The 14,740-nt window shown below is 40.2% G+C and overlaps 1 protein-coding gene across 3 annotated transcripts in view; it reads left to right on the top strand.

Annotated features, from left to right (window-relative positions):
• Positions 1-13,159, top strand: part of LOC118373185 (electrogenic sodium bicarbonate cotransporter 1-like) — a 96,457-nt gene extending 83,298 nt beyond the window's left edge. The window contains exons 23-26 of one of the 3 annotated variants that reach the window (XM_035759268.2): positions 4,281-4,445; positions 5,445-5,547; positions 9,937-10,007; positions 10,211-13,159. In XM_035759268.2, coding sequence (XP_035615161.1) covers positions 4,281-4,445; positions 5,445-5,547; positions 9,937-9,977 — 309 coding nt within the window. In that variant the 3' untranslated portion in view covers positions 9,978-10,007; positions 10,211-13,159. Of the gene's footprint in view, positions 1-4,280; positions 4,446-5,444; positions 5,548-9,936 lie in introns of all 3 variants that reach the window. The other 2 variants (XM_035759267.2, XM_035759265.1) reach the window with 2 other exon arrangements.
• Positions 13,160-14,740: the final 1,581 nt, after the last annotated feature.

Below are 14,740 nucleotides of genomic sequence, written 5' to 3'. Positions count from 1 at the left end.
GCATTATCGTTTTGACCCTTCATTTCCTGTCTGTGGTGCTGCGAGTGTACCAGTGTGAGTGGGTCGTTGCCCGCGGAGAAAGAGCAGGTATACAATAATGACAGACAGACTAACTAGATCACCAATTCAAAACATAACTAGTAGCACTTATCTCTCTAGTTAACTATAGCGAACTAAGCATTCATTTAGCTGCATTTAGGCACTGTAGAGCCTAAATAAATCTGCACCATTGGAAAGCTGGGATTCCCCTCTATTAAACAGTAGCCATGTAATTGTGACAACGTAAAAAACATTCTAAGAATAGTCTAATTTACAACTAACTTACTGTGTATAGATCTCGCCTGAAACATTCATATTTGAGCCTTTTTATATATATATATATATACAGTGCTTGCGAAAGTATTCGGCCCCCTTGAACTTTGCGACCTTTTGCCACATTTCAGGCTTCAGACATAAAGATATAAAACTGTATTTTTTTGTGAAGAATCAACAACAAGTGGGACACAATCATGAAGTGGAACGACATTTATTGGATATTTCAAACTTTTTTAGCAAATCAAAAACTGAAAAATTGGGCGTGCAAAATTATTCAGCCCCCTTAAGTTAATACTTTATAGCGCCACCTTTTGCTGCGATTACAGCTGTAAGTCGCTTGGGGTATGTCTCTATCAGTTTTGCACATCGAGAGACTGAATTTTTTTTCCCATTCCTCCTTGCAAAACAGCTCGAGCTCAGTGAGGTTAGATGGAGAGCATTTGTGAACAGCAGTTTTCAGTTCTTTCCACAGATTCTCGATTGGATTCAGGTCTGGACTTTGACTTGGCCATTCTAACACCTGGATATGTTTATTTTTGAACCATTCCATTGTAGATTTTGCTTTATGTTTTGGATCATTGTCTTGTTGGAAGACAAATCTCCATCCCAGTCTCAGGTCTTTTGCAGACTCCATCAGGTTTTCTTCCAGAATGGTCCTGTATTTGGCTCCATCCATCTTCCCATCAATTTTAACCATCTTCCCTGTCCCTGCTGAAGAAAAGCAGGCCCAAACCATGATGCTGCCACCACCATGTTTGAGAGTGGGGATGGTGTGTTCAGGGTGATGAGCTGTGTTGCTTTTACGCCAAACATAACGTTTTGCATTGTTGCCAAAAAGTTCAATTTTGGTTTCATCTGACCAGAGCTCCTTCTTCCACATGTTTGGTGTGTCTCCCAGGTGGCTTGTGGCAAACTTTAAACGACACCTTTTATGGATATCTTTAAGAAATGGCTTTCTTCTTGCCACTCTTCCATAAAGGCTAGATTTGTGCAATATACGACTGATTGTTGTCCTATGGACAGAGTCTCCCACCTCAGCTGTAGATCTCTGCAGTTCATCCAGAGTGATCATGGGCCTCTTGGCTGCATCTCTGATCAGTCTTCTCCTTGTATGAGCTGAAAGTTTAGAGGGACGGCCAGGTCTTGGTAGATTTGCAGTGGTCTGATACTCCTTCCATTTCAATATTATTGCTTGCACAGTGCTCCTTGGGATGTTTAAAGCTTGGGAAATCTTTTTGTATCCAAATCCGGCTTTAAACTTCTTCACAACAGTATCTCGGACCTGCCTGGTGTGTTCCTTGTTCTTCATGATGCTCTCTGCGCTTTTAACGGACCTCTGAGACTATCACAGTGCAGGTGCATTTATACGGAGACTTGATTACACACAGGTGGATTGTATTTATCATCATTAGTCATTTAGGTCAACATTGGATCATTCAGAGATCCTCACTGAACTTCTGGAGAGAGTTTGCTGCACTGAAAGTAAAGGGGCTGAATACTTTCGCAAGGCACTGTATATATATATATATATATATATATATATATATATATATATATATATATATATATATATATATATATATATATATATATATATATATATATAAACATATATATATATATAAACATGTTTAGTTAGATACCTTGCTTTGAAGTAGCCTACCTTAGCCATTTGATCCCTGATTTATTGAATGAGGGAATCATTTTAAAAAGACAAAAGTATTTGGATGTATTGTTACAATATTTTATATCTACTGTGGCAACAATCCTGGATCCAGGATAGTTACTGGGTGTGCAGGCTTTTGTTCATGCCCTGGTCGAACCCCATTGCAGCCTGAACATCAGCTAGTCGACAGGACCTTGAGAAGCAGACTTGGGTGTTTCAGGGCTGGATCAAAAGCCAAGCCTTCACACCCAGGTGCTCTCTAGATGGAGGGTTGACCACATGTTGACAACATGTGACTAACAGTGCATTTTTATGTGGGGATTTAAGTGCCTTGGTCAATGGCAGGAGGTGGTAGGTCTACATGGGATCAGACACAGCAGCTTTCCAGTGTCAATAATGCTTATGTTTTCATGTGAGCTATAATACTAGCCATGAACATTTGGTTAAAGGTCATAGAGAGGTCATGGAAAAGGTGTATGAACCCTAAAAATAGTGAATATTCAGAGGTCTCTATAGCAATGTAATTTAGAATTTCGGTGAACTTAGTCTAATGGACAGACTAGGAGCTTGGCCCAAGTGATGTACTGGGATGTCTGTACCACACCTCAGTAGAGCTTTGTGGTCTGGTGGTACATTTGCCATACCAAGCGGTGATACAGCCAGTCAAGATGCTCTCGATGGAGCAGATGTAGAACCTTTTGAGGATCCGAGGGCCCATGCCAAATCTTTTCACTCTCCGGAGGGGGAAGAGGCGCTGTCGTGCCCTCTTCACGACTGTGTGGGGTGGTCCAAGGAACTTGAATCTCTCAACCCTCTCCACTACTGCCCTGTCAATGTGGATGGGAGCATGCAATCCCCTCTTTCTCCTGTAGTCCTTAGTCTTCCTGATGTTGAAGGAAAGGTTGTTGTCATTGCACCACACTGCCAAGTCTCTGACCTCCTCCCTGTAGGCTCTCATCACCATTGGTGATCAGGCCAGCCACTGTCGTGTCTTCAGCAAACTTGATGATGGTGTTGGAGTCTTGCGTGGCCACACGATCGTGGGTAAACAGACTAAGGACACACCCTTGAGGGGCCCGTGTGTTGAGGGTCCACTTAGCAGTGGTGTTGTTGCCTACACTCACCACCTTGGAGAGTCCCATCAGGAAGTCCAGGAACCAGTTACATAGGGAGGTGTTCAGTCCCAAGGTCCACAGCTTGGTAATGAGCTTGGAGGGAACTATGGTGTTGAACGCTGAGCTGTAGTCTATGTACAGCATTCTCACATAGCTATTTCCCCTCTTGTCCAGGTAGGGCACTGTGAAGTGCAGTTGAGATTGCTTTATCTGTGGATCTGTGTGATCTTGGGGCAATATGCGAATTGGAGTGAGTCCAGGGTGCCTGGGATGATAGTGTTGATTTTTGTCATGACCAGCCTTTCAAAGCACTTCATAATTACAGATGTGAGTGCTACAGGTAGATGGTCCTGGTTACCTTGGAGTCCTTGGGAACAGGGACAATGGGTGGTCAGTTTAAAACATTACAGACTGGGACACATGGAGATTGAAAATGTCAACTTGTTTAAAAGTTTTACATCGGCCATGGAGAGCGAGATCACACAGTCATCCGGAACAACAGGACTCAATATTGTTTTCCTTGAAGCGAGCATAAAATGCATTTGGAGCATCACTGGGCATCTCACGGCTGGGTTTCCATTTGTAATCCGTTATCGTTTGCTAGCCCTGCCACATACAGTACGTTTAGCATTGAAGCCGTTGAAATAGGATTCCACCTTCCTTCTGTATTGTTCTTTTGCAGAATCCTGGAATATATCCCAGTCTGTACTCCCAGTCTTGTAGCCTCGTGTCTGCTTCATCGGATCACTGCTTCAACGCGTCACTGGTACTTCCTGTTTGAGCTTTTGTTTGTAAACAGGAAGCAGGAGAAGAGAGTCATGGTCAGATTTGCCGAAGGGAGGGTGAGGGAGGGCCTTATATGTGTTTCTGTGGGGAGAATAAAAGTGGTTTAGAGTTTTAGTACACCTAGGCATGCACAGACACACACTCACAGGTACGTGTCTGAGAGCCCGACATACACAAACAAGTACACCTACACGATGAAATGTACCAAGGAGCCAATAATAAACCATTCATACACGTGTACAATACAGTAGTGACACATTCACTTAAGCAGTGTGGAAACCGTTACTAACAGACACAAACACACAATACTATACAATGCATCCAGCCATGTACCCACCAACACAGTATATAGTAGCCATTATCTATCCCCACTGACGTGTATGTGTCCGTCTCTCCAGATCTTGGCCCTGGTGGCAGTCAGAAAGGCCATGGACTACATCTTCTCCCAGCAAGATCTCAGCTACCTGGATGACGTCATCCCAGAGAAAGACAAGAAGAAGAAGGAGGACGAGAAGAGGAAGAAGAAACAGAAGAAAGGAAGCATCGACAGTGAAATCGATTTTGTAAGTCATTTTGAGGCTTTATTGAAAGTGGATCAGTCTGCTTGATTTCATGTGTTTCCCCCAAGGGATCTACCTTGTAGTAGTATTTGTAGTAGTAACAGTAGTAGTAGTACGAACAGTAGTAGTAACAGTAGTAGTAGTAACAGTAGTAGTAACAGTAGTAGTAACAGTAGTAACAGTAGTAGTAGTAGTAGTGGTAACAGTAGTAGTAGTAGTAACAGTAGTAGTAGTAGTAGTAGTAACAGTAGTAACAGTAGTAGTAGTAGTAGTAGTAGTAACAGTAGTAGTAGTAGTAACAGTAGTAGCAGTAGTAGTAGTAACAGTAGTAGTAGTAACAGTAGTAGTAGTAGTAACAGTAGTAGCAGTAGTAGTAGTAACAGTAGTAGCAGTAGTAACAGTAGTAGTAGTAGTAGTAGTAGTAGTAGTAGTGGTAACAGTAGAGGTAACAGTAGCATGTTACTTTTTGTAGAACACTAGCACGCTTAACTCATGACCTGTCCTCCCTCCTAACAGTCACACCACTCCTCCTATCCGAAACAATCCCTTCTGTGAACACTGTTCTCCAAATGAGAACTGGCTAACACTTTATGTTACGGTACTGAAATGAACACTGTCTGTCTGAGCACTGTCTTTTCCTACGGACATACATATGGTACAGATATCACCAGGTATTTGTGTAGAAACTACATTGTAAAATGATAATTACACAGCATGGATGACATTATGAATGACTTGTTTGTTTGATTAAACGGCGCACCACTGGACGCCATAACAGTAGATACATGGGTCGTATTCATTAGGTACCAAACAGAAGAAAACACAATGAAACAGGGAGGGACTACAGTACCTGAACTTATGAGAAACCCCCGTTTTGGTTTTCCATTGCAAAATGATTTGCTATAGTGTGCCCTAATGAGTATGACCCAGGTAGTTAGTTGCCAGTTAAATGAGTTGAAGTAAGTAGCAGAAAGTATAGCAATTGTTATTCTCTCCCTCCAGCCCCCTGAGTACCCCTACAATGACAAAATCCCCAGTATTAAAATCTCCATGGATATAATGGAGACGGAGCCCATGTTGGGGAATAAGGATAAGGCCTCGGACAGTGAGTACAACAAGACTGCATGGGGTCTCGTACCCACAACTGTACGGGGCTTAGAGCCTTTTTACTCTATACTTCTTTGACAACACATACCAGTTCCACAACACATATTTTGTAGTGTTAAGAGACGGATCTAGATTCAAATCTCTTTACCAAGCCACCTCTTTAGGTAGTGTTGGACACTTCTGCACCACATACCCCCCTCTGAGAGGTATAGTGTAAAGAGAATGGGAGAATCTCAATTGCATACTCCTCACCTCCTTCTCAAAATCCATTAGATGAGGAAGCCAGAGGTCCGTCCCCTCTGACCTTCTCTTCCAAGGGGTTTTGAGAAGCAGGCGCGGAGAGAGGACGCGAGGAATATGCAATTGAGATTCTCTCAATGACTCTCTGATGCTAATTACCATTATACCAGTAGAGTAGACAGCGTTTGTAGACAGCGTTCCACACTTTTGTGAATCTTTTTATTAATCAAGTGTGCAACAGTATGTGCAATATGGTTTAGATCACAAACTCCTGTATAGTTTGAATAGCTATCCTTGTTTTGTTTGTCTATGTACTGTGTATTTACGGTATGCTAATAACTGCACACATGGGTAAAGTAAGGATAGTGTAAGCAGGAAAGTTGCACATCTGTGGTGAAGAGAAAGAGATATTTACTACACATATTTACGTATTATGTGTAAAAGCAGTCTTAATGAGTGCTGCTAACGCCTTCTTGGAAATGTTTCTCTTACCTTCTTGCCTCCTTCCCCCTCAATCTCTATTTGTCTCGCTCGCTCTTTCTCTATTTGTATTCAGACCCCTTGACTTTTTCCACATTTTGTTAGGTTACAGCCTTATTCTAAAATGGATTAAAAAACATTTTTTCTCATCAATCTACACACAATACCCCATAATTACAAAAAAGAAAAGGAAACGGAAATATAACATGTACATTAGTATTCAGACCTTTTACTCAGTATTTTGTTGAAGCACCTTTGGCAGCGATTACAGCCTCAAATCTTCTTGCGTAGGACTCTACAGCCTGGTACACCTGTATTTGGGGAGTTTCTCCCATTCTTCTGTGCAGATCCTTTTAAGCTCTGTCCGGTTTGATGGGGAGTGTTGCTGCATAGCTATGTTCAGGTCTCTCCAGAGATGTTTGATTGAGTTCAAGTCCGGCCTCTGGCTGGGCCACTCAAGGGCATTCAGATACTTGTCTCAAAGCCACTTCTACATTATCTTGGCTGTATGCTTAGGGTTGTTGTCCTGTTGGAAGGTGAACTGAGGTCCTGAGCGCACTGGAGCAGGTTTTCATCAAGGATCTCTCTGTACTTTGCTCCGTTCATCTTTGCCTCAATCCTGACTAGTTTCCCAGTCCCTGAAAAACATCCCCACAGCATGATGCTGCCACCCCATGCTTCACCGTAGGGAAGGTGCCAGATTTCCTCTAGACGTGACACTTGGCATTCAGGCCAAAGAGTTCAATCTTGGTTTCATTAGACCAGGGAATCTAATTTCTCATAGTCTGAGAGTCAATTTAGGTGTCTTTTGGCGAACTCCAGGCAGGTTGTCATGTGCCTTTTTACTGAGGAGTGGCTTCCGTCTGGCCACTCTACCATAAAGGCCTAATTGTTGGAGTGCTACAGAGATGGTTGTCCTTCTGGAAGGTTCTCCCATATCCACAGAGGAATTCTAGAGCCCTGTCAGAGTGACCATTGTCGTGGCAGAATCAGAATTAGTTGGTATTTACTACACATATTTAGCTAAGATGTTTTATTTTCATAATATGCTTGTGAGATACTTGTCATTTAAAATGTATTTTGTTGTACTATAGTGTTGGACGTTTGCAGTTATCTATTCTCTGTCAGGGTTCAGTTACTTGGGCCACAGAAAGGGGAGAGGTCAAGCTTGTCTTCATATGTAAACATATCTTTTAAACCATGTGAAGGGATGATTGAGGGGAAACCAATTATCTCTTGGCTCCACAATGTCTGTGTGCCAGTCACTGTCTCTCTGTGATCTTGTCCAAGAGGGGGTGTATTTGATATATGCCATTGGATGAGGTAAGGTGGTCCTGAGTGGTACCAAGAGCGAGATAAGAACATAGTTTAGGAGACCAAAGCTGAACGATAATTTATAGCCAATGCTGTCTGGCTATGTGTGTCTTTGCTATAAAGGATCTCAGTTGCAATGTGTAAGCACTCTCAGAGAATTAATTTATAGACACTGAATTGATCTGAGAGTCACAGGGTTGTGTATAAATAAAATTAAATATGGACTTTATGATAACTCTGTCTAGTGTGTGGTTTGCTCTCTCATGATTTGGTAATACAGGAAATTCACACTACACCATCGGGTTCTTGGTCACCTCCCTGACCAAAACCCTTCTCCCCCGATTGCTCAGTTTGGTTGGGCTGCCAGCTCTAGGAAGAGTTTTGGTGGTTCCAAACTTCTTCCATTTAAGAATGGAGGCCACTGTGTTCTTGGGGACCTTCAATGCTGCAGAAATGTTTTGGTACCCTTCCCCAGATCTGTGCTTCAACACAGTCCTGTCTCTGAGCTCTACGGACCATTCCTTTGACCTCATGGCTTGGTTTTTGCATGTCCGATCAATTGAATTGACCACGGGCGGACTCCATTCAAGTTGTAGAAACATCTCAAGGATGATCAATGGAAACAGGATGCACCTGAGCTCAATTTCGAGTCTCATAGCAAAGGGTCTGAATACTACAGTTGGAAGTCGGAAGTTTACACTTAAACTCAGTTTTTTACCATTCCTGACATTTAATTCTAGTAAAAATTCCCTGTCTTAGGTCAGGTCAAATATTGACTCTTTACATCAACTTCATGTAATTGTCAATAAAAGCCTTTGACACTTATGAAATGCTTGTAATTATATTTTGTTGTCCTTAAGCCGTTTTGCCACAACTTTGGATGTATGCTTGGGGTCATTGTCCATTTGGAAGACCCATTTGCGACCAAGCTTTAACTTCCTGAGATGTTGCTTCAATATATCCACATAATTTTCCATTCCTCATGATGCCATCTAATTTGTGAAGTGTACCAGTCCCTCCTGCAGCAAAGCACCCCCACAACATGATGCTGCCACCCCCGTGCTTTATCCCCATGTGCAGTTGCAAACCGTAGTCTGTTTTTTTTAATGCCGGTTTTGGAGGAGTGGCTTCTTCCTTGCTGAGCGGCCTTTCAGGTTATGTCGATATAGGACTCGTTTTACTGTGGATATAGATACTTTTGTACATGTTTCCTTCAGCATCTTCACAAGGTCCGTTGCTGTTGTTCTGGCATGGATTTGCACTTTTCGCACCAAAGTACGTTAATCTCTAGGAGACAGAACGCGTCTCGTTAATCTCTAGGAGACAGAACGCGTCTCGTTAATCTCTAGGAGACAGAACGCTTCTCCTTCCTGAGCGGTATGACGGCTGCATGGTCCCATGGTGTTAATACTTGCGTACTATTGTTTGTACAGATGAACGTGGTGCCTTCAGGTGTTTGGAAATTGCTCCCAAGGATGAACCAGACTTGTGGAGGTCTACAATTTTTCTTGGCTGCTTTCTTTTGATTTTCCCATGATGTCAAGCAAAGAGACACTGAGTTTGAAGGATAGGCCTTGATATACATCCACAGGTACACCTCCAATTGACTCAAATGATGTCAATTAGCCTATCAGAAGCTTCTAAAGCCATGACATCCTTTTCTGGAATTTTCAAAGCTGTTTAAAGGCTCAGTCAACTTAGTGTATGTAAACTTCTGACCCACTGGAATTGTGATTCAGTGAATTATAAATTAAATAATCTGTCTGTAAACAATTGTTGGAAAAATGACTTGTGTCATGCACAAAGTAGATGTCCTAACCGACTTAAATTAGCAAAAATGTCTTAAACCTGTTTACACTTTGTGATTATGGGGTATTGTGTGTGGATATCTTTTTTTTAAACAGTTTTATAAGAAGTCTAATGTAACAAAATGTGGGAAAAGTCAAGGAGTCTGAATACTTTCCATGGGCACTGTATATCTCTCTCTCTGTCTCTCCTTCTCCCTCTTCCCCTTTGTGAAGCACTAACCTCATCTTTGAGTCTTGATCACATCTCTCGCTTTTCTCTGACTCTGCAGACATCCAGCTGTATTCTGCACACTAACGCAGATGAGCTTACTTTTCTAATCCTTTCTTATTGTTCTATTAACAGCTGCTTACAAATGCTTAATTAACAGCTGCTTATAAATGCTTAATTAACAGCTGCTCCTACCGTGAAACATCATGGCTTTGCAACGCTTGCTCGAATTATCCTCTTTTGCTGGACCTGGTCTGAATTATGATGATATTTTGAGAGTGAATATTTAAGTGGCTGAAACTTGTTAATGTTGTGTGTGTTTTGTCTTCTCTCTTAGGACCCCCGTCGTCTTTCCGTGACCAACACTCACCATGTTGAGGACTACTTTGAGCACACTACTGTAGCAAGGTATCTGTGTGAGCGAGCCTGCGTGACTTATTCTATACCCCCAGACACCCACAGATTTCTATAGTGTGACAAACAGTCATAGAGTATAGCGTGTCATGGTTGTTCAATCTCTCTACCTTCTCTCTGTCTCCTCTCTCTCTCACTCTCTCGCTCTTTATCCCTCTCTTCTCTTTCTATCTCTGTCTGAATCTATTGAAAAAAAGCTGTGCCTCAGATTAGAATCGACCTGGAGCCAGAAGACAATGGTTTCTTCTGGAAAAACTAGTCTCCGGGATCTGAAATGTCCCTCTAGTCTAACACAAACAACCCAACAAAACCAGCACTAATCAACACAGCACAAAGTGCATCTGAAATTGCACCCTATTCCATATATAGTGCACTACTCTTGTCCTCTTAGTGCACTACTTTTGACCAGAGCCCTATGTAAGGAATGAGATGCCATTTTGGATGTAAACAAAGACCCCTACAGCAGCCTCATTTATACTGTAGCACTGTTTTATAATTCTCTTTTAAATGTCCTGCTGAAGTACATATTTTGAATTTAAGATAACTGACAGAAGTCAGTCTTTGTTTTGAGAAGAGAAGTATAGGAAGGAGCCTTGTGAAACGGGGAGATGTAAGTGTTTGTATGAGAGGGGGAGGGGTTGCATTTGAAAATCCTTAATTTGCTGTAGAGGTCATGCTCTACACCAAGGAAAACGCTGAAGTTCTTTGGAAGCCATTCATTGCTTGGGTATGGTATTAATGATTTATAAAGCATTTAAACTAATACAATGCTTCATGTATTCATAATTCATGCCTGTTAGGTAATTAAGTACAACACACTTTATTATGCAACTCTTATGGAGCTGTGAAGTTGGACTTGACTGTCCTATTCTATGCCTGCCAGAACAGATCAAACTTAAAAATCCCATTATCATTTCATGTTCAACTGTCCATCATAGGCCCATAGTGTCCTTTTTGGATTTCATGTGTTTGTGTCCTTCACACCTGTATTGTCATATTTATATATGCTAAATATTTGTTGCTCTTGAACCAAAATGTTGGTTTGGCTATTTTCCTTCCCAGTGTGTATGAAACTGATCAACTTTTCTGATTGGTCTGTTCTATTAGTTATGTTTGTTGCAGGGTTGAGGTCAATTGCAATGTCATTAGAATTTCTAATTCAATTCTTGAAATCACTCATGAAGTGGAGAATTTCTGTTGAATTACATTCTAATTTTAAAGTTTTGGAATTGAATTGGAATTATACTGTTTGAATTGGAATTGAAAGAAAATGTTTTTTGAATTGAATTGCAATTCAATATTTGTACATTTCCCAGATAATATAATTAATGCAAAAAGTGTCAAATGGACTGCAGGATTTGTTTTAAATCATTTAAACGTGTATTTCTATATTTCTAGTATAACTTGGCTATCTGAACACTGACATCAGCCTTAAAGCCCGAGGGAATTGTTGGGGATCATTTCAATTGGGAATGAAAATATTTTAATTGACCTAACATTGGAATTCAGAGGAAATTAATGATCTCTTAATCCAACGACTGACTTGGAATTATAATTGAATTTGTGGAATTAACCCTCGTCTGTTGTTCCTATCGGCTTAATAAGAGACAGGAGGACACCAACTACGATTATCTCTAGTAGGGATTGAAATATATAAATATACTTATTTGTAGCTCTACCTCTTTGACTTAATTAATGTACTGTAGGTGCCAGGCATTATAAGTACACTATGATGAACACGTTATTATTATGTAATGATTTGTCATCATTAATACTGAATTATTTGCATGAAAGGGCACAGCACAGGATCTCTACCGTATCACTTTCTGAGTTTCTTTTGCTCTGTAACTAATTCATTTGAGATTTTTATTTGTATCACATTTAAATAAATGCAATAACAGTGACGTATATTATATCGCTGAGAGATTAAGTGAAATAATAATTACGTGTATTTACAATATGACAATTTTTCCAGTTGTCTGTGGGGCAACATTTTTATTATTACCTTTCTAATGAAGTGATCATTTAGTAAGTGTTTTTTAAGGATATGAAATAATATTATGATTATGATCTACGATATCATTGAAGAATCACTGTGAGACAATGCAATATTCAACTTACTTGTCTTGCATTTCTGCAAGAACTAATGTTGCATATAGTGTACAGCTTTTCAAAGTTCCATGACCAAATATTCATTCACACCCATTCAACATTTAATCTCCTCCACCAGCCAGCTTTCTCGGTTGCCAGCTCTCACAGATGCATTGCAGCCCTTGTAGAAATGTAGGCTTAAATTATTTACTTGTGCAAAAATTCCTGGACTGGATTTGGACTAATTGCAGTTTCTAAGTGGCTTGAAGATAGAGCTTTTGGTTATGTGGTCTTACTGATTACTGGGTTTGTAAATTATTTCAATTGTAACATCTTCAAGCATTCATCTCAGCCAATTAAATGAGATGAATCAAAACTTTCACTGTGATTCTTATCTATGCTGTTATCTTCATGCTACTCTTACAGGAGTGTATGAAAGCTAATATACTGCAGCGATAATATAATACAATTATATTTGTAATCTTGCGTGGTATAATGTAAAAAAAAAAATTGTATTGTAAGTGTATCTGAAGTATGATAGAACTGTGATGAATGTCAAAATGATGGTACACTCTTAATCATGGTCCCTATTGATGTCATGTTTTCTATCCCAAATATGCCAGCTCCCATCTTGATCTGTCTTGGGGCAAATGTTAGTTGTCTGTATATCTTGACAGCATATTCATTTTCTAGGTTTCTAAGTTTAGGATTAGTCCATGTTTTGCTGTAAAATTTGTTGATTCATAGGGGGCTAATTTTATAAACTTTTCTTTTTAATAACGTTGACACATTTGAGAATCTTTATCTACAAACATGGTTCATATTTAACAAGCACAAGCACTGAGTGTCAGTGTCAGTTTATTGTAAAACGTAGAACAAAATATTCAAGCAATAAAACTATACTTTAAGATAAATGAATACCTGTAAGATTTATGGTATTTCATTAATAATTGGTATAGACTATTTTTGAATGAGTATGTTACTTAAAGTGAGTTATTTGACATATTTTTCAAATGACATGCATATTGACAGCAATAAAGTCACATACAAAATTATTCTGTGTTGGTTTCAGTCTGTATTAAATGTTTATATTTGATCTAATGTAACAGTCAGGCATGGATTCACAAAATGTCTTATCCTCAAAAAGGTTCTTGGAAAACATGAATTCTTATATTTCTCTGGGCTCTGATCTCTTTGCAAAAATACTTATAAAGCCTACTGCTGGTGGTCAGATGCTGTAATTGGTTGATACGCCGCTACCATAAACGTTATAAATGAGTCATAGCATTCTAAATGGACCAGCAATGGGGTCAACAGTTTAACTGGGATTAGAAACATAATTGAAGTGATGAAACCAAGTGAGCAAGTTAAAGAATGTACTTGTCTTGCATTAGGCCTAGCTTAATCTCCTGTACGATAAATAGGCAGAGAGTAGACGCAAGGTCCCCAGTCTCTCCACACATGCTTTGGATGGATAAGCTGTGTTTTGTGTGCATCTAGCCTATTAGGTCAACATGACAGCCTTTTCTCAAGCATTATCAAAATGACCTATCACAGCAGCGAGTCTGCATAGTGACTGGAATCACAGGAATGGAATGAATGGCTAATTAACTCAAACCTGTTATCTTTTACTGTGTACTGGACACTGTCATTGTTGCCAGGGAAAAGACATTCACCCACAGTTAACCGTTACTTTGGTCTTGAGAGCCACATAGTATGTTCCCATAAATTTTCGTTATCCACAAGCATGATTTGAGATTAGAGGTGTCTCTATAGTGAAGGGTGAAGGATGATGCTATGAAAGTTATAGTATCAATAGCCCGCTATGAGATGTAATGCCTAAACATGTGGGTAGGGTGAAAGAACATCCCTAGGTTACTACTTACAGTATGTTGTCAAAATGCCTTGCCCTTGTGGTGTGATAACATAGGTCTACAGTGCCTTTCGAAAGTATTCGGCCCCCTTGAACTTTGCGACCTTTTGCCACATTTCAGGCTTCAAACATAAAGATATAAAACTGTATTTTTTTGTGAAGAATCAACAACAAGTGGGACACAATCATGAAGTGGAACGACATTTATTGGATATTTCAAACTTTTTTAACAAATCAAAAACTGAAAAATTGGGCGTGCAAAATTATTCAGCCCCTTTACTTTCAGTGCAGCAAACTCTCTCCAGAAGTTCAGTGAGGATCTCTGAATGATCCAATGTTGACCTAAATGACTAATGATGATAAATACAATCCACCTGTGTGTAATCAAGTCTCCGTATAAATGCACCTGCACTGTGATAGTCTCAGAGGTCCGTTAAAAGTGCAGAGAGCATCATGAAGAACAAGGAACACACCAGGCATGTCCGAGATACTGTTGGGAAGAAGTTTAAAGCCGGATTTGGATACAAAAAGATTTCCCAAGCTTTAAACATCCCAAGGAGCACTGTGCAAGCGATAATATTGAAATGGAAGGAGTATCAGACCACTGCAAATCTACCAAGACCTGGCCGTCCCTCTAAACTTTCAGCTCATACAAGGAGAAGACTGATCAGAGATGCAGCCAAGAGGCCCATGATCACTCTGGATGAACTGCAGAGATCTACAGCTGAGGTGGGAGACTCTGTCCATAGGACAACAATCAGTC

This window comes from Oncorhynchus keta, chromosome 9 (assembly GCF_023373465.1).
Source record: "Oncorhynchus keta strain PuntledgeMale-10-30-2019 chromosome 9, Oket_V2, whole genome shotgun sequence".
NCBI lineage: Eukaryota > Metazoa > Chordata > Actinopteri > Salmoniformes > Salmonidae > Oncorhynchus > Oncorhynchus keta.
The sequence above is the reverse complement of the archived record's forward strand: the minus strand, read 5'-3'. Positions and strand labels throughout refer to the sequence as shown.